The sequence below is a fragment of the Apteryx rowi genome, unplaced genomic scaffold (assembly GCF_003343035.1).
Source record: "Apteryx rowi isolate R43461 unplaced genomic scaffold, aptRow1 scaffold_84, whole genome shotgun sequence".
NCBI classification, from domain to species: domain Eukaryota; kingdom Metazoa; phylum Chordata; class Aves; order Apterygiformes; family Apterygidae; genus Apteryx; species Apteryx rowi.
This window is the reverse complement of record NW_020451138.1, coordinates 1,217,731-1,239,014: the sequence shown is the minus strand read 5'-3', so window position 1 is coordinate 1,239,014 and position 21,284 is coordinate 1,217,731. Positions and strand designations below refer to the sequence as shown.

Below are 21,284 nucleotides of genomic sequence, written 5' to 3'. Positions count from 1 at the left end.
GACAGCAAGCATAACAGCTCAGTACCAGCTCCAGGTCAAAATCTAGACAAAGGTTAGCTTTAGTAAGCTCTAGATGAAGACTAACAATAACATAAAGACAGAGGCTAGCTAGCTAAGGTATGTTATATAACAGTAGCTTACACCTCTTTCTCCTGACCTCCTGCCCAATCCTACCTTTTTCATATCACACTTCCCAGAAATATCCATCTCAGAGTTAATATGAAGATATCTATCTCGCAGCAAGGTGGAGGAATTATATGCATCCCAAAGCAAGTAAGCATGAAACACTGCTGTTACCTTACCTTCATGGACTCAGTCTGTTAAGAAACAAAACAAAATAAAAAGCCCAACAACAACAACAAGCTGTCTTGCATTATGACAAGGTTAAAAAGAAGAATATATTTTATTATTGCTAAAATCTTTCTGAGGCAAGTTCTTCTATAATGAAAAAATGAGCTATCATTAAATCAACACTGATGCATATTGTTCGCTGTCTGTAAACACTAACACAGCCTCAGCCAGATTTGTCATAAACAAACATTAAGGCTAAAAATTGATGTGTATTTTTTACTGTAGTCTGTCAGAAGATTTACAGAAGGCCAAAGTACCACAATGCTAGATGACCAATAATCTCTAACACCTTAAAAATAAATGACAAAGCATAATTTCCTACATAGTCATGGGTAAGGAGGACCTTAGAAAGGAATCTGGGAACAACCAGGTAGTAGCAAGCGAAAGGGATGTTTAAGAGCCTTCTACAAAGACCAGGTAGAGGAAGAGAGGCAGTCAGGAGAGTGCAAGTAGGCAGGAAAGAGTCTTCTTTCACTGTGGAGGTACAGCAAAGTAAGAGGAGGAGAGGAGCTGGTGGAGGAGTTCTCCACTGTCAAATTTATAAATTAATAAGATAACTGTGGCAGCAACATTTTAAAAAGCCTCAAGAGACGCACCTATATTATTTCAAGCAAAAGCGATTACAGCAATTGAGATATGAAAGCATAAAGGCCTGGATAAGAATATAATCTATCCTCAAAATCTACAGAACTTCCCTCTTCTCCCATCAGACAATAAATATTTTATTACAACTTAGGTTTTAGGCCAAATTATTTGAGCATTTCATTTTAACTCCTAGAAAGTATCTGCCTTTCCAATAAAGAACAAATAATTTTCAAACCACTATAAAAACAGTCAACAATACGTGAAGCAACACTACCCGACACTATCCATTAAGGTCTTTCCAACATCAGCCATCCACCACAGTATAGTTTGAAAAAGAATGCACTACCTACCCTCTTTGAAACAAATCCACATTGAAGAATTTGTGGAGCTCCACGGAGAATTCTACCATAGCCTGAACTTCRCTCATGTTTATGAGGATGAAGAAGTCAAAGTTTGTCAGCACCTTAGTTACTGAAAACAAACAGAAAACAAACTTTTTAGAACACAAATGGGGAATAACACCTATCTGATCCTTCCAAGCTCCCTCTTCCCTCCCAAGCACTATACACAATTTTGTACAGCTTCCTTAAACATACATGTTCTTCAATAAGCAAGAATGTAGCATGTGCCCAGTCCTACCCACCATAATTTATAACATTTGACTCCTTTGCAACAAAGATACTAGAGAAGTATCACAATATCACCAGCATAATACAATTCTGAAACCTGCTGATCCCTATGTACTGCAGCTCTGCTCTGGCACCTTGCCAAGAGAGGAAGATGCACCGCCAGCGAGGAAGGAAATAGTGTGGTCTCCTTTCAGCCCTGGCTGAAGCAGAACGACCAYGCAGGTGGCACTGCCTCAGCTCTGACACGAGGACAGGGAGAGCTGAATTACCACATGGCCACACTGTGCAGAGGCCTGACCAGGTCAGGTAGGACTATCCACGGAGAGATTGTAGAAGGAAGGCAGGAGTTAAGGAGGGCAACACGCCCACCCTTAGACAATCCTTGTTATTAGTAAAGTGTTAATTCTGTTTTCTTTGCAGCCACAGGTTGGCACTTTACTGCTGACTTTCAACTGCCTGCTGATACTTAAATTAAAATCCTTCAGACCCTGGCTGAGTTATTCTGTTTTTCCTTCAACAGTTTTAACTGGATTAATAAAATAAACTACAGTCTCCACAAACACTGTCTTCAAGCTTCCAAATTCCTGCAAGCACTGTCTGGATTGAGGAATAAACAAAACAAAACAAAAAACCCCTAAACCGGACAATCCTTCATGCACATTAGATCCTGTTCTGGGTCTAACGCAGAAGCAGCAAGCACAAAAGCTGGCCTGGCCTGAGCTTGAATGAGTTATGTTTTTTTGTTTCTGAGAGTTTGAAAAAGCATTTGGAAGCTTGGGAAGCAGCAGGTGGTACTAGTGAGACTGAAAACAGAGCAGCTGGCAGAGAAAATCACAGCCAAAGCAAATTTCGGTCACCTGAAATAAAGCTACCTTTAGGGGCTACCTCCAGCCTAACAAATAAGTTTACTTGGCATACAGACCAAAGATAAGATTTACCTCTCTGTGCTCACTCTAGAGGAGCTGGCAGCTTTCAAGCCTGGCTAAACAGCACTGCAGCCCAGGTTTAGATTTTTAACTATAAACAAGAAGTGAATTCTGACCTTGGTTTAACAGTCAATACAAGTACTCTGCAGGCACTTTACTAAAAASACAGCAAAAACAAGAAGCTAGTACTGCTGAAGTAACATGGGACAGGAAAAGAGGAATTTTGCTTTCAAAGCTGAGTTATCACAACATGAAGAACTCGGATCAAGGGCCCTTTGCGCCAGATCAAAACCAGAGAACCTAGATGACACAGTTAACGCAGCTTGTCCAAAACCCTGTGTTGATTCAAATTTAATTCAAGAGGACTTTGGCAGATTAATTCAGTGATGCCACAAGTTTTGCCAGAGTATGTTATGCTAAGATTCTCACTGATATCCTAAAGGACTTTGAAACAATTCCTTCTTCCACCGCTTCCTCTCCAAGATTATTGTGTAGGGATGTCCTCACTGGTCTTTAAAGCCCGAATCAAGAAGCCCTGCTTTTTCTTGTGGCACCCTAGTTCTCCGGGGTTGCCATGCTACATGACCACGTCTCACCCATATGATGCAGCATGTCTTCTGCAAACAGCCAGGCCCACTGGTCAACAAGTGCATAAGGGAACCTGATCTCCCACTGAGAGGAGATCCTGGACCTGCCACATCCCTGAGAGGAGGCTGCTGTGCAACAAACCTTGTGGGCAGCACATAAACATGACAAAACCGTCCAAAACTTTAGAAAGGACCCCACTTTGAAATACTCAGGAAGAGGCAAAAGTATTTAAGAAGACCAAGGATGCCATAGGCCAGTCTCAACTGACTTGCGTTTTGATGAAACTAACTACATCCTTGAGAGATGAAGACATCACATCACTGCATGCCTCTGACTCTCCAGCACAACAAATAGCACTAACCTGCATCCCTAACAGCTCGCCTCCACCAAGAGAAGGGAAAAGTCCCCACCGTGCCTGCACAAGTTAAGCAGTTATGCTGCAGTCACTCCCAAATGCTTCTGTTCCAAGTCCTCAGGAGGAAACTCAGAACAATGTAGAACTGGTCCAGACAGATAAACTCAAAAGCCCATTTTATGAATGAGATATGTCAACAAAAGAAGCTGGTGAGAGCCATATCCTGCATTACATTCAATAGGGCTGCCTGGTGAACTTGTGGGATATCTATCGTGCTTAACACATCTCTAGCTGTGGCCACTCCCTTCCTACACCACTGAGCTGACCTGGCATCCCTCACCACTAATAACTGCTCAGGCAGGCAACCATTGCAGACTGAACACAGGGTCCAGCAAACACACACCTGCACAGCAAGACACCGCATGTTTTAATCCAGTAACGCAGCCCTTGCTCAATTACCAACAATACTTGGAAAAGCGACACCCATGCTTTGCTCCACTATCAACTGCAAAAGCAACCTCAAATATTGTGCCACAGGTCACAAAACTGTAGATCTAGAAAGCAATGCTGCACACCACAGTAAGTACCTGGGATTGCTTTTTCTTTGCCAAGCATCAGCTATTCCACATACACCTTAACCTGGGGGAAGAGGAACATTCAGTCCTGGGCTGACGTAAAGCAGTGGCATATGAGCCATTAGAGCCGCCAGAAGAACGGCAGGTATGTTGCCAGAGCAGCTGACAGATTCTGCAGTAAGCCCACAATACAGCAAGCCACCCAGCTCTTGTTTGCAAACTGTTATTTGGCATCAAGTCTGCCCTCAGTGGTTCTTCCTCTTCTTGCTGATGGACAAACACATTTCACCCTTATGTAGCTCTTGACTGGCAGCAGCACAAGGTTTCCAGGCTGGTGGTTAGGTTGCCAGTGATTGACTTGATATCAAGATACCAGGGGGAAGCAGGATCACCAAGAAGTGGCACTATAACTCTGCTAATCTCGGTATGTCTAGTATCATCCCAGGCAAAATAAAACAGGATGTCATCATGTGCTTTCTCACATTGAGCTTTGATAGCAGTAAACAGCCTCTTTGACCTGCTGGAGCCTAGAAGCCTTCTCTTCTGCGGTTGGTCACAGTCACTTTCCATTTACAGCAAGACTGGCTGTCATTATTCACTGCTCTTCTCACATGCCCACAGAGTCCACTGGACAGGCACATACCCAGAGATGTGGGGAAAAAAGCTATTTTAGATATAGTCTATCAGGATGCCAAATTCAGCATACTTGAGTGTGGCTGCATAATGAAAGCAGTCATTAAGGTCCATGAAAAGTCGTATGGACAGCACCAAAACCTTCAGGAGGGGGGTGGTCAGTCACCCCCTACTTGTTCTAGTCCTGTAGCAGCTTGGAAGCCAAATGCATTGGTGCCACCTACCAGTACTGCAGTTACAAGGAGACAGACGAACCTGGAAACAGAAGTCAGCAGTACAAGGAATCCACTGCCAAAAATCCCATACTGCACTTGACTCMAGCAACCCATGAGAAGCTGGTCAGAAAGGTGCAAGGCAGGTAGGACACAGCAGAATGTACAAGCCTCCCAACAAAATAAAGTCACTACCATGTGGTCTTGTCAACCTGGTGAAGATCATGCATCTAACTGCTGAATAAGTTCAAAATATTCTTTGTCAAAAGACACGGATGCACAAGAATCCAGTCTAAGAATGAAACCTAAGCAGCAGAACTGTTAAAAGGAACAGCTGCACTGCGAGAAACAGTAGGCACGACTAGTTTGTTTTCAGCTTTACATTACATTCCTTAAAGTATAGTGACTGGATCAGCTGTATCCTGCTTGAAGGGCATAAGAGCAGGCTGCTCTTTCCCTGGAGAAAAACTAAGCATGTCTCAGGACACAAGCTTCTAGAGAGCTTTCCAGACTGTCGGGTGCAGTGGGAAAAAAGGGAGTCACAGCAAGAAGCCTGGAGCTTGCAACTCAAGCTGAGCGACTGCTGAAAAGAGCAAGGAACAGACACCCAGCTCAGGGGTGACAGAAGGAAAAGCATACAAAGAAACGAAGGGGACCGAGCAGTTTTCTGCAAGTCACTGAGCTTGCTGAAACAGTGAGACATACGGCAGCAGCAGAATTATTTATAAACTTTTCCTATTTCTATTCTGTTTTGCCTAGTCATTTCGAATTTTTCCATTTAAAATGTTAAGTATTCTAACTTTTATTCTAATGAAAACCTTCAGTTTTCTTTGTGCAATTCATATTAAAAGGTGGTCTACGCAGATGCATTTCAAAGCCCCAGCTGGCTCCAAACTCTGCCTTCACCACCTTGCCAGTCCCCTGACCCACATTCTTACCACTTTTGCACTAGCATAAACATTCGCATGGTCAGCACAGACAGCTTCATCAGGCACCGGATCCAACCGAAAACTAACCATTCCAGTAAAGACTGCGGTAGCTCCCTAAGCCAGCCGAGCCTGTGCTCACACAACTGGCAGCAGCACTTCACAACTCATCGACAGAGGAGAAAAATCACCTCGTCTATGTCATTGTTGCTTTGAGTTTAAGCAAATTGCGTATTCCTGAGATACACTGTCTTCCTTGCAGCTCCCCTAGACCAATATGTGCTTGTGCCATTTCTGTCAAAAATATGGAAAAAATTAGTGCTAACATGAGGCAGGCAGAGAGGAGGAAGAAATCACCTTTCCAACAGTAATTCTTTACATTCAGAAAAAAAAAGAAAAAAAAATAAGCACATACATTTCTAAGACTCTTAACATTTAACCATATTAAACTTTATATTGATTTTCTTCAGCTTAATTCATTTTTATGACAGTTACCAGGTTTATGGACTCAAAGCACTGTCAAAATCTTTCATATCAGTGCAAAGAAAGACAGTGTTCTTTGAACTGCATAACAGAAAGTCTTATGTAGCAATTAAAATATTTTAAAGGAGAAACTCAAACCTGGACAACCTTTAATTTTCATTTGTTAATCACACAAAGTTCAAATAAAAAATAAACCCATTAGAGGTATTTCTTTATATACAGTACATTCAAATTTRCAGCTAAACTTCCACTGACTGACTTCAACGACAGTTAAATGTCTGCAACTCATTTAAACACTTAATAATTTGATTGTTACATTTTAAAGCACACAATTAACATTCAGAAACAGAGATACTGAACTGAATGTTTGTCCGTTGGTCTTTCAGAAGCAGAAGAAAGCTTCATTAAAAGCTCTCTCCATACGAACAGCAGAAGTTAACGCAGCATGTAAACATGCATCAGAAGCTCTGCTGATGATGGAGGAGAGCGTCCCAGCACACTGGCTAGGGCGAAYGGGAGGTTTCACTGCTCTTGGGAGCTACTTACACTCACCCACCTTAGAACCTGCACAGAATCAAAGCACAATCTCAAAATCCAATAACCTTTAAGCACTATGACTGAACATCTCCAGTAGTTAAGACGTCAGTTAAAGCCACTTGATCCTATATTGAGGACCCAAATTCTACTTTTCTTTACACTTCTCTGAGTGTATTTATGTGAACTTTTTCTTAAGAAGGCAAATCTCCTGTGTGTCCTGGCCAGTTTGTGCTGTCCCCACACTAGCTCACCACTCCCTTATTTATCCAAACTAATCCTTTCTGGAACAACAATATAAAATGGATCACAGAAATATCAGATTCAAAAATCCCTCCAAAAGGAAAATGAAATGTTTCTTGATTCTGTTTTTTCCTAAACAGATCATTTTAATGATGCTTTACAGCAGCTGCATCAGTACACCTAAGAGGACAATGAAATGACAGAGGTAGATATACAGAAACTTCCTAAACCAGCTTTATTCTCAGAGAAATGCTTGTGTACCAGTGCCATTAATCTAGCTAGCTGTATGGGAAACTGCAAGAGAAAGCTAAAAACAAAACCACAGTACATTCAAAGAATCTCTTACCTCTACTGGCAAATACTCCATTTAAGTATGTTAATTAACCAGTCTTCCAGTTCTTCACTATTGCTGTCAAAAACATACTGCTTGAACTAAAAAAAAAAAAAAAAAGTTTTACTTAGAATAAGACCTCTAGAACTTTTCAGTACTTGTGCTCCTTATTCTCTTTCCTTATGTTCTAACAACATATCCCATCATGTCCTCTCCAACAGACATACACATATCTTCTACCAGCCTTCTCCAATTTGTCCTCAACCCCTGCACTGCCATTTTCAGCTTTCAAGTGCAACAGTCCAACATTCATTTTTCCAAAATAAAAGAAAAAAAACCACACTTCGTGAAGCCCACACTTTGGCAAAGTTGATCTTGCCACGTTCAACCAAGTCATCCTTCTCTTCACCAAGGACTTCTAAAACCCAGCTCCCAAAAGAGCACCACACACCCCAGCCGCCTTGCAGCTTCCTTGATCTCCAAAGAGAATCTCAGCTCACCAGGAGCCACATAAAGATGAGGAGGCAGCAGTAAATTCTGGCCTGAGTCATCAGACACAGCTCATGCCGCCACACAGTCCCACATAGCTACCAGACAGGAGACAACTTGCAAGAAAAGGCCACAAGAAACTTTCTGGGGGATTTTTGTGTCCCTTCTCTTCCTCAGGAGTCAAATACATTCTGGCTAAAATTCAGAGAACAAGGGGGAGAGCCCTAAGCCTGAGAACTCGATTTCTTAGAGCAAATGCTATAGCTAAGTCAAATAACCAAAATGCCTAATATTCTGAAACCCTCCTTGAAGCTTTGCTAACCCATTATCTCAAAAAATATTTGTTAAGAATCCATCTAGCTTCATTGTATTCTTAAGAGTCAGGTTATTTAAAATAATGAACAAAATAACCAGTGTCTCCTGTTTATTTAACGTCCTTTAACTTTCAGACATGCAAAAAACAATTTTTATTTATTCTTTCTTAAAGGAACTTTGCTTATGTTTTATAAGAAGGTTTCAGAGAAATACAAATGAGAAACCTATCACAGCTTGAGCAGAAAAGCTGTGCAACTAAACTGTTTTTGCCTTAGCTTCAGAGAGAAGAAAACAGAGAAAGTGTAGCATAAATAAATATGGTACCTGGAATTTTTTAAAATAGTTATCACTTGTGCATGTCATGTAATATTACATCTTTTGATACCACAGATTATCAATAATGCCTTAGGTAAAATTCTGATCCCATAAACCTCCCACTAAAATGGCACTGACTTTTACGCCATTTGTTTAATTATGCAGTACATGCTATTTATACTAGTCATATTAGTTCTTTCTAAAAAAGGACTGTTTCTTTTGTATATTCAGTCTATAACTGATCCAGGAGGTTGGGCAGAATGAGAGAGAGAGACAGAGAGAACAAAATACTCAGAGTAGTTAAAATTGTTCTAGCCTTAAATTTCGTATTTTATAGTCARTAAAAGTCAAAAGCAAAACCAGAGAATCCTAAGAATGAAAATACCACAAAATGTTTTTTCCCCCCAGTTTTCTTCTAGTTGCTCTTTCGACACATTCTTCAGGTAATTTTTCTTCTTCCAAGCTCCTGTAGGAGCTTTGTACACCTCTGTCCCCAACCTTTATTTCTGTCCTCTTCTCCCTTTATATTGAGATCCAATACCTGCCAAGACAAACTCAGCTACCATCTCTACACCAATGACTCACAGATCTGTACCCCCACCTGAAAACTGCCTTCCATTTCCATTCCAAATTTATCTGTTTTTTGGACACAGACTTTAGCCGAAATTCAGAGTGGCTAAAGGAAAGTACTTAACCTGACCTTCAAAGCTATTCCTAATACCTACTTTCTGTGTGTGCACAATAGCACAGTCTTACTGTAAACCTAGGCAGCATTTTTCATTTGGTTTTGTCCAGGTTCTCATAGACTTTGGCAAGACTATGCACAAGACCTGCCAAATTTTCTGCATGAGATCAGAAATATGTCCCATCTATSTATACAGCCAAACCTCATCCAAACTCATATCCTCTTTTGCTTTAATTACTGTTAGGCTGAAAAAGCATAATTCACTGCAGGTATTAGTTCAGCATGGTGTCACAAAGAACATCTTCCTAGCTTGTTATTTTGATCATTTCACCTCTCTTTTTATACCCTCAGAGAGAGCACAGGCTACTGCATCCAACACAACCCACTTGTCTTCTTTTCAAATCCCTTTGCAGTTGTTCAGCACTTAGCATGATTGTGTCCTGGCTGAAGACTAGAGCTTCCCAGAGCTACAGATAAACACAGACCCTCCATAATTAAAAAGGAAAGGGGAAAGAAAAGAAATGCTAACTGAATTTTGAGTTGCATACACAATATGTTGTAAATCAAGGAAACAAAAAACCCATAATGTCAAGTGTAGATACCTTGGGATAACTTATTCAAATCTCATTTTCCCTATTTTGAAAAGACAACATGACTACCACTCAGAAAAAGACAACAGAAGAGACCACTCTATATCAGGATGTATTCGTTTTATGGAAATTAGAATTTTGAAGAATTTAAATATTTATATGAATATAAATACTCACAGTTACTCAGATAAAGTTAAACAGTGACCTAATTTTTATGGTTCATGGCAAAACCCAACAATTAAAATTTTCTTCTTGGATGGTTCTCTAAGGATATTTTATTTCACAGGCAACCATTTTAAGATTTGATTCACCTTTTCTAACAAAGCTAATACAGGATGCCTATGATACTTTAATGGGCCAGATAAACAACTAGCTTAATCAAGTATTAAAATTCAAGTTTTCCTACATTTTTGCTTTAMATTTAGCAACAGTATCTGGTCCTCCATGCAGCACACTGATGAAAACAACATATTCACTAGTCTGAGCTGACAGCTTGATGAATCCCACTGAGCATGGAAGTCATCAGTATGTTGCACTTACTTCTTTTCTTCTGTCCTATTAATAGATCACATATGCGATATAACAATTCATCTTGAGCATTTATTAAGCTTACTCCCTTTTACCCTAACATTGGTCTTTGTCTGACAAATGGCACGGTATGTCTAAGCTTTTTCATTAAAAAGTTTAACACAAAAAGTTCTGTGAGCAGCACAGCCAGGAGAGCTTGCTTTCCCACAGCCGTGCTCGTCCCCCTTTAGTTCTCCCTTCCCACCACGACACCTCCAGGTCTTTTATGAAGCCCCGAGGAGGCAAGAGCTGGCCTGTGCTGCCGGGACCATGACGCTCCGGGCACAGGCACCAGCCAGCGCCTGCAGAAGGGACCAGCTCGCTGCCACCTTCTGCCTCTCAGTGAGGGCACTAACTTCAGCGTCTTCTCTGACTGAACACCAACTTTATCATCAGTGAGAGCCCTTCTCCTCTTTCAGACTTGGCTGAAATGAGCAATGGCCTCAGCAGTAATTTGTGGAGTATTTTATTTACTTTTTACAAACACTTCTCTTAAAAACAAAAAGCACATTTTAAAAGTAACGGTTAATGATTAAAAGACTAAGAAAGAACAGGCAAAACTTAGACTGACATCAAGCCTGACCCAACAAAATACAGCATTTCCACAAAAAGTGGTGGCAGCCCAGGATGCATGCTACGACGTAGGCCAGGCCTCTGCCCCGCTTGGGTCGCGAGCCCTGGCTGGGGGAAAAGACTGAGCCAGTACTGCCACCTTCCTCTCCTAACCCCAGGGAAAGCAGGCAGCCTAAGCGAGCAGCTAATTCTTCCATTCACCATCAAGCCACTTCAGTAACAGTGATTAAAATCAAGACAAATACCTCCAACTAAAGCAGAAGTAATTTTATCTAGAAATACATCTGTAAATAAGTTACTTAGCTTATAATTTTCATATACGACACTTAACCTATCTTTTCCTATCAATCTATTCATAAAAGCAATACAGGGGAAAAAAGTGAAGTGCTTACTCTAAATATGCAATTAAGAGTCTTCCTGAACTTTAAAAAGCATATAATGATCTTATAATAAACTAAATATATATATATAAATTGAAAGCTGTAATATTTTGTCTTAAATTGCGTAACTTAATACATTCATCTTCTCATAATCTGAAGAATTTATAAAGGATGCACCAGGTAGCAATTAAATATATTAGGAGAGTGAAATTTACTAAAAGAACTTGATTTTGTCTAGCTGAAAAGGTTCTTCATAAAATATTAACTGTTTCTGTTAGTGTACTTAGAACTTACTTCATTCTCCTACTTACACAAAGCAAGAAATCAACACTGCTTTGAATTCCGTGTGCCATGCAATACCATTAAATGCAAACTAACTCTCACATGCATGAATGAATGTGGCATTAAAATGTCTGCAACTGCTTGTTAATGTCATTACTTTAACATATTTTATGAATTGGAATAGTGCTCAAAAAAGCCAATTGTTGCAGTTTTCCCCCACCCCAAGAAAATTTACTCTTAAAAAAATAAAGCTGTGATTTTTTTTTTAAGAGGAAAAAAATGAATTTAGCTGCACATGCTCAGTAAATTACATCTTAAAAGGTAATAATTCCAAATTAAGCCATTTTGTAAATAAAACAGAGCACAATTTACAGAGTTAAGCCATTGTTCTGATATCCGTTCTGAGGTCATGGCTTGACAAGACAGTAAACACAGTTTAGATTTGACAGGTTGATTTTGTACTGGAAGGCTTTATGCCAAATAGTTACTGCCTTTCCTCCCACAGTAGGCATTCAGTCAGCACAAATTATAAATTACATATTATTATTAATTTAAGAAATGCGAGAGTTTGCCTGCCTGATCAAAGTTGCATTTTTGGGAAAATCTGATCGCAAGGAGATCTAGATCAGCAGTCACAAAACCACTTCCTTGGTGGTTCCAACACTGGTATCATCTCTACTGACAGGCAGGATGCACCAGCACAGAAAAGCAGTGATTCTGCTAGGACTTTTCTGCAGATATAAGTTATTTCAGAAACAGATCGGAGTACAGTATCAAAGTCTATTTTATTTTTCAACACCTAATGTTAATAAACTAACACAAAGTCAGCTGATTTGGAGCTGGCTTTACAGGACTACATCTTTGAAAAGCATAATCCCCAATTTAACTGTTTTTCACCTACAGTTTGGCTTCCAGTTTCTTATCACTTTAATAAGAGAAATTGAGACAAGCACTACAGCAAATAAATTTAGGTTAAAAGTTCGATTCTTAATTTCAAATGTGAAAAGAATCTAAAGACTCTARAAATATAAATCATTCTTTTCATCTTCTCATAAATTGTCTACAGCCTCTATTCAGTACAAGGCAGAGAAATGTCATAGCTTTATTTTGTTCTTCCCTTTTAAAATGATTATCTAATCACAGATATTCTGAGATAGAAGCATTCTTTCTATCCAATTCTTTGGAATCTTATTAAAAAAAAATCTAGAGCCTCCTCTGTTAAAGAAAACATGCATCAAGTTTATAGTCAAGTCCATATTATTTTAGTACAAAGTGCAATATAGTTATGGTGTTGTAATGTAAAGTTGAAAAAGTTGAAGGATAATTAAACAGACTGTCATTGGGAGCAACTTTTTCAACCATCTGATCATGAAGATAACACGGTCATGGGAAAATATCTCTGAATGTGTATTAAAACTGCTTGCGCATTAACTTTTCAGAAAAATACATATGCAGCAAACGGAAACATCTACATGTCAGTTTAAGGTAATGACACCTTAAGTTCCCACTACTTATCTTCACCCTGAGCAGGCAGGGAAGAACTGTCCTTTTGTCTGTAACCTCATGTAGCACCTCCGGCAACTTAACCCTCCCGCCTCCCCCCAAATCCAAGAGCACTAAGTTTACTTATAGCCATCATCCAAACCAGCCAAGGATCTTATCTGAAGGCTCATTCTTGATTCCCTCCACTCTCTTCTATCGCTTTCAACAGCATCCAGAAGCAGATGAAGATATTCTTCTGTACAGAAGTAATTTCTATCCCAAAGTATCTCAATCAATTTATTTTTGTATTATGCTATAGTAAAGATGAAATTAATGAAAAAAACAAAGGTCCATCAACTGGCAGCCTGGAGCAAACCCGATCAGGCCCAACAGCTACCAGCAGCCCCCAAAAAAGAAAAAACAAAATAAATCACTCCCTGCTCTCCCTTACCTGCTTTAGGAGAAAAAGGGCTAAACACAGTACCTGCAGTACCGCGCATGCATTTGACTGACAACTCAGGAAAAGGCATTTCTGCAGAAACAGAAGTCACGCAGAGGTGGCACAAATCAGCCTCAGTGGAAAAAAGGGCTGGTAGCATGGACAAGCTGCCCAGAGGTCAGCGTGCATGGTGAGGGAAGAAGGGCTGCCAGGAAGCACTGCAAGAAGAGCGCAGTACGTTGTTACCTATCAGCAGCAGCAGCAGAGACTTTCAAGAATTTCCCTCTGCTGCGCTAGGACACTTGCTGCCACCCCACCTCACAGGCAGGTTTTTGCAGGGGGGACAAAAAAACACCACTACAGAAACAAACCTTTACAAGTATTTTGGAGGTTATTCTAAAGTTAAAAAAAAAAAAAAATCACTCCCCAAGAAAACCCCAAACAAAGCAAAAACGCTGCAATATTTCACTGATTTAATTGCAGCGTGGCTCCACACACAACTGCGCTGACACAGCTGAGGAGCAGGCCAACACCAACATGAGATGCCGGAGAAGCGAGCAAGGGCACAGCAAGGATTTCCCAAGCCAGCTCTGCCCACGCAGCAGTGCGACGGCTTCCACACTAGTAACAGCTCCAGAAGCGGCCGTCCCAGGTGCTCACCCCCATCTTCACGGCATCGGTGCCTCACCTCCACGCTGCCACCACCACGCCGCTTGTGGGGTAGCATTTTAAAATGAATTGGTTACGGTTTCAGAACAATCTATTTTTGCAGCGCTTGATCAGCTCGCTTCCTTATCCTGTTTCAAGGCGCAGCTCCACAAATAGCTGTGTCAGCCTGGCCGATGGGAAGGGACGGTGAGCGGTGGCAGGAACGCGGCAGCTCCTGCTCCCTCTGCTTTGCTTCACCAGAGCTGTCACTGAAAGGGAAGAGGTTTAAATAACAGGGCTAGGGCAATTTTCCCTTCTCATGATCCTTCCCAGGCTAAAACTCGCTCCATTCGCTCCTTAGGTTAACCACGAAGGCTGGGCAAGGAGAGGAGCCAGGCAGGAGGCAGCAGTCCTTTCTCCGTCCCGTCAGGAAAGGCTCAGCCAAAAGGGCCCAACTGYGACCCCAAGTTCTGCCCTGCACACAGGCCGGTATGTCCTAAGACCTTCCCGAAGGCCTGGCTTTCCAGGGAGGAAGGAAACTACAAAGCAAGAATCCTCCCTGGCAAAGCAGGGCAGGGAGATTGCTTTCCTCGAGGGAGGTGGGAACGTGCGGGCAGCCTCCAATGCAGCTTTTCGTCCCACCAGGCCTGGAAGGACGCTCCACTTGCAGGACAGCTAACGCACGGCTCCAGCTGCAGGGGGAAGGGACCACTTTTGCCGTGGTGGGACATCCCCAGCCTCTGTCGTGGAGGAAGAAAAGGTCGGGGCCACCTGGTCCCTGGAGTGGGTCCCACCTTTGCACCCCACAGCGCGCTCTGCTGCAGGGCTCTCAGTGCCTCCTAGCAGCAACACGGCTTTTTACCCCAGCAGAGTGCCAAAATAAAAGATACATAAACAGTTCCTATTAAACAGACAAATATAGCAACCCTATCAAACTCAGGTTTTGCTTTTCTTTTATGGCTTAATAGTTTTATGCCCCTTGTACCTCTCCCTCCCTGTATGCTATTCAATGGGCGGAATAAAGCTGATGCCGGAAGAGCTGCTAAAAAACTGACACAAACTTAAAATGGCATAGCTATGTTTCAGAAATAACACATTCAATATAAAACAAATCTAGCGATCAACTTCAGTACCTTCAAGGGGTACACTTGAAGGGTTACATCAAAACAAAGCAGTAAGCTGATTTTTGAATTAGCCTGAATCATCACCATTGCTATTTAAACAACTTTTGACAGTGTTTTATATGGAACAGTTTCTGTTCATTCCTTTTTTTCCTACAATTTAGTTGTCATGTTCAGTCAGAAATTCATTTATTAATGTTTGCTAATCATTAAATCCTTTATATTCTGCTTTCAAATTTGCTGCAGCTAGAATAAGGAAAAACACTTATTAAATACAACACATATCTTTGGGAAAAAAAAACAACAACGAAGAATCAAGTTATCAGAGGTTTTGCCTACCTTACAAATACTTGTTGGCTAGTTTTCAAACAACTAAACCCATTCAAATGGATCCTAATTACCTCATACCCTATCCAAGGAGAATAAACCAACCACTGACTATACTGACCAGCCATGCAAATTTATCTTCCCACCTAAGCTCCATCTAGCTTCCAGACATTTCACAAGTCAAAAGACATACACATTTCTATTAAGGCTTCTAGTTACACACCAAAAAACAAGCCAAATATCTGTAGCAAGCCAAGATTCAAAGTAATTTCAGAGTAATGCAATCTACTTGTCATAAAAGAGGTCCTGTCTTTGGAGTATGCAAAGTAAAAGCAGCACCAGGCTAAATCTGATGGCACTGAGCTTCTGCCCCAGAAACAAGGATGTTCATTAGAAAGAAAAGTCCAGTCTGAACAGAATAGGCACAAGGCTGGAGACCTAAGCAAGTCTCGACTTCCACCTATCGGTCTAGTATTGACCTCAACCATTATAAGGTTATTTCTCTACGTTGTTTTCACAGATAAAACAGTAAATATACATTTTCGACTATCTACGCCTTATTGTTTTGGCACTTGAAATATTCTCAATACCTTAGATATTTTGATCCAACTTATTCCACTGACCTGAAGGGTTTAACGTCAAAGATATATAAAACCATAGGCTGCAGAATTATCTGATAGCTAGTATAATCTCAGAGTTTGTGCACAAAATCAGAAAAGCTTAAAAAATTTGCATGTATCCTATGCTAGATGGGCCACATATAAATAGGTAGACAAGCAATACATACTGTAGATTAAAATGTCTAGATATACCTGCACCTTTCCTACTAAAAGGTAGCAACATTAAGCTACATTATTTAGATAGAATTTTTTACATGGAAATATACAATCATTTTGCAGAAAAATCATCATGTGACACCTGAACTGACAACCCAGGAGGAAAGTACAGGCTCTTGGAATAACGCTTCTTAAACCTGCGGAGAAGCAGATACTATTATGTTTCCCTTTAACATTTTAATAGAAAGAGATAAAAGAAACACTGCAAGCCATTCTGAGATCAAAACTCCAAATCCTTAAAGGGAAACCTTCATTATTAACTCTAGAAACTCATCTAAAGCATACAGAGAATTCAACTCATTTACTTTATAGCTAGAAAGCATGATTAGCTCATCTAGCTTGACATCCTGTATAACACAGGTAATGATCTATGCTGTCATCAGTAACACATATCAGTGACAGATTCATGAAGTTAAAACAAGCAATCAAACAAGGTTGTGATTATAGTAAACAGAGCTGGATCTTAAAAACAAGTCAGTTTATTATTTCAAAGTGTCAGAAGTCAAAGCTAAGGCTTCCTGCACAACTCATGAAACTGTAGAATTTTTTTTAATGCTGAGTTGTTGATTTTTTTAATCCTGGTTGGTGATTAATTTTATATATGATATTCAGCAAACTATAAATAAGGTGTGGGAGGTAATAAATTTAAACCTTTTAACTTGAAAATTAAAATAGGAAAAAATATGTTTTCAATTTTCCTGATATAAGTCATGCAATTCAGAAAGGAGGAAATTTTGAATTTATTTTTGGTAAGAAATACTGATAAGGAAGACTACATGTCTTGTTTCCAACAAAACTGTTGGCAAAATATAAAGTTCAAGATTCTTAGTGCTGGAGCTGTTCCCAACCCCAAAACCTTTAAAGAAAATTGATGAAAAAGAAGCAAAAAGGTAGCACTGAAATCATCTAATGAAAAACAGAGCTGATGTAATTTCAATCGGCTTTACTTTACCATATTTCAACCTTTGTTCCGCCTATAAACTGAGCACTAAGTGGCTTTGCTGTGTTCCCTATGCCTCTGCCTGTTCTTTCCAAGAATAGCGCTATCATAGGTTTCTGCTTGAAGTAAACAGTTTGCTCACCTGACTTCTCCCTGACCCTGAAATAAGCAGCAAACTTATTTCCTCCCTTTCAGATTTTTTTATTGTGCACGCTTTGTTGTATGCTCCTCTTGTTACCACAAACTTTCCACTCATTGTTCTGGGAGGAAGAGAATTTGCAAGACAGACTTCTACAAATGTGAACTGCGCTGCATTACTGACATACCAACTGCTTTTGCTAGAAATGAATGCATAAACATTTAACTGTGCTCATACTTCTACAATGACAGAAATACATTGTTTTCTATATACAATACTTTGAGATGTTTTCCATGAATGAAAGCGATCAAAATGTATTTAGTGAAATGTCTGAGTAGGCCAAAATCAGCAAAACAGTTAACACAGTTAAAAGCACGTATCTTGCTGCACAGAAAAGCATAAGGTGTGTGAATGTCAACAGAATGTAAGGACATATTTTACTGTTTTGCGCAGCTGTGGCAGAAAAAACTCAGAAGTAGCATTTATTCAGAAACACACTCTGATTGCAGTAAGTTCACAGGAACATGAGAAAGTGGCTTTTGAGCCTATTTGCCCAATCAAACCCAGTCTGCCGCTCCTGATCTAAAACAGCAAGATGCAAAGCCTTGCAGGTTCCTATATAATATCCTATATATAAGGCTCTTGGGGAGTTGCTATATAATCAAACTTTTCGTTTAAAAAAAAACAACAACATATTTTGCAAGCTTTTTGATTAGGAGGGAAAAGTGAGTGCAAGACTAAATAATTAACAATTCAAGAAACTGTAAGTTGCGTTCATCAAACGGGCCTGTGCTTAACATGAACCCTTACYTTGGCTACGTGCATTTTGAGCCAGTGGACTGCCTGAGCTGGCTGATCTATAAGAGCAGGCTTGCAAAACAAACACCCATCACAAACAATTACTGGTCGACATGCAGATGCTCCTCATCTACCCCATCAGGAAGACAATTAATGCACTAGTGAGACTGTATTTTTCCATAAGGAGTTAGAGGGGAAGGGGGGGAACCCACGCAACAAAAATGCAGCTCTCTAACACTGGTTAACTAGAGAGTATTTTTTTCCAAGCCTATCCTATAGTCTTTAGGGATTGGGGGTTGAAAAGGAACAAAAGAATTTCAAGACAGAGGACACAAAGGAGAAGATGAATCATTTACCAGGCAAGGATAAGCAGCACTACTCTATGCCAGTAACACCTTGAAACACTGAAACAAGGTCAACAGTAACAAGAATTCACAACAATTTCTTATAATTGTCAGATTAAGATCCATCTTTGATAACAGTTTAACTTCCACATTTGTTCAGGAGAGCCTCTGGATCAAGAGAGAGACACAAACATCAGTATTCTCAGCATTACATTAATAAGCATTCAGGTACCTGGCTCCTAGATTGGACACACATCTAGGTTCTCTTAATAATAATAATAATACATGGGAAGAGTCAGAGCTCATACAGGGCTCCCCTGTCTTCAGCTGTAGCAGTTTAAGACACTGCCACTCAGTAATCTGCTTCACCCCTTTCCCAGAATTTGCTYCCCTATCCACCTCCACAGCCAGTCAGACGGCTGCAAAATATTATATCCTATCCTAATCACTTCAACAYTGTCGAAGAAGAGGAACTTGCACCAGAACATCAGACTGTAACTTGGTGAGAGTGAGGCACTGACAGAGATATCCTGCCCCAGGGCGTTAACAACATCTTAAAACCACAACTTGGTCCACCAGAATTTGTCAGAACCTTCCTTGGTGGTGAAGCGACTAAAAGAAGTCAAGAAGAAATGCTGAAGATAGCAACAGATCTCAAATTTCACATCTGTCTAGGCTTGAGAACTATATTTCACTAACTCTCCTACAGAGGGTAAAATGCACAAAACAGTACTAAAAATCACGATTTGGTACCCGGGTATTTCCCAGGGAAACGTTTCGACCACAGAACTAGAGTGCCAGGTAACAGTTTCACAGTACAGAGGCTTCAGCGGTACTCAGAAAAGCCACCAAGGCTTATTTCTCCTGAAACCAGAAGAGAACCTGAGCCCTTCTTTTGAGGCTTTGCTGAACTCAAAACAGAACTAAATTCTACAGCACCAACAAATGTGATTGAACCAACAAATGTGTTGGGTTGTCTGACAGATTTTGAAAATCACAGTTTTGAAGACAGATTTCAGTTGCTGCAGGCACTTTACTATTACTGATCACTATTCGTGCCAAACCTTACCCAGGCCAGTCATACTGACTGTAATTTGAAATGAAGATAACAAATCAATTTTATTAATAGAGCAAGCGTAGATTTGAGAAGAAAACTAGTATTTTCACGTATTGTGTCAGTTCTTACCAGTTTTAAAGAACTGTATTTCACATAAAGCAAATGTAAACCATTCCAAAGAATGAGTTCTAATTCATGTTCTATTATTTTAATTGATTACTGAAGGAAAGCTGAAGAACTCACTTATGCTACTTACAGAGAGAAAAAAATGAGAGGCAGTAAAAGCAAAATAAGTTTGATCATCCAAGGCAAGTGCAGATTAAGAGTTACAGCCATACTCTGACATTTCAAATGCAGGTACTCAGACTGTGACTGGCACAGTCAGACAGAAGAAACAGCAAGATAAGGAGTCTGTTTCATTCATTTAAAGCATTTGCAAAGATACAACCACAGTTTGATTTTCTTGTTCGCTTCCTACAAACAGTATATTCACTTTGAATGGACAAAGAGTTGCTGAATGGAATAATAAAAACTATGGGGAACTATTTCATTCACTCTTCCACAAACCAAAAACTCTTTATTCCTGAAACAGCCATAACGTTCCAGCAAAATAAAGCTTTACTGAATCAAGTTTGGACTGTGGCAGCCATCCTTTAGCCTAAAGCAAGGGCCAGGCAGTTTTTCTTCACAATCAAAATATTAAATAAGAGATATTTTCATGGAAGAGACTGTAACACATTCCCTCCCAGAGTAACAAGGATCATGTCAATAACATTCCCTACTTATTATCGGCTCAGCAAATGAAAAAGCAATGCGGATTTTTGCTCAGACTTTGCCCATGTGTAACACAACATTAAGCTCATAGACTGACTTCCTTAAAAAACAAAGCAAAAACCAGTAAAACAAAAAAGATATTTATGGCCTGTCATCTGGTAAAAGGTAAGATTTCAAACAAGCAAGCTTGTTTACCTTTTAACCAGAGAAACCCACTGCAAGAATGAGAAAGCAAAAGTGGGCTTATACCTATTTCTAATATAAACAGGACTGTAAATCAATAAAAGTAGATTTTTTAAATTTGTTACACTATGCAATCTCTCTTTGAAATGACACATTCATAACATATAATCATGAAATAAAGAGTTTTCAAATAAATTCTACTGAAGTTTCTGTTTAAAATAATCCAAGAAAAAAAAGCAAAATGTAGCAGGACCTTTATGGCAGCCACTGTACTTTTTAGCAAAGACCACTTCCACGACAGTACTTACTGATCATGCAAAATCTGCTGCGAGTGTCCTAATGTTTTGACTAATGCCCCCTCAGAGACACACACTGCTCCTATGGCTGGCCACGGGAGTTGGACACGCCCGCAGAAAGCACAGCACCCCACACAAGCGCAGTTCAGGGCAACGCCGGGCGCTGCTGCTCCGCAGCCTCGGTTTTGCACACAAGCCGCCTCTGGGCACCGAGACGCCCGCGCCGGGCCGCGCCGCTCCACGCCCTCGGCGGCCCCGCGCCCCGGTAAGCGGCCGGCAGCCGTTCCCAGCGCCCGGCCGCAACTTTCTGCCTTACCCGAAGAAATTATATCC

At 40.4% G+C, this 21,284-nt stretch overlaps 1 protein-coding gene across 1 annotated transcript in view; it reads right to left on the bottom strand.

Annotated features, from left to right (window-relative positions):
* Window positions 1-7,469, bottom strand: part of FAM135A (family with sequence similarity 135 member A) — a 72,524-nt gene extending 65,055 nt beyond the window's left edge. The window contains exons 1-2 of the mRNA XM_026090004.1: window positions 7,387-7,469; window positions 1,287-1,407 (exon numbers count right to left, since the gene is read on the bottom strand). Coding sequence (XP_025945789.1) covers window positions 1,287-1,363 — 77 coding nt within the window. The 5' untranslated portion in view covers window positions 1,364-1,407; window positions 7,387-7,469. The remainder of the gene's footprint in view (window positions 1-1,286; window positions 1,408-7,386) is intronic.
* Between the last annotated feature and the right edge of the window lie 13,815 nt (window positions 7,470-21,284).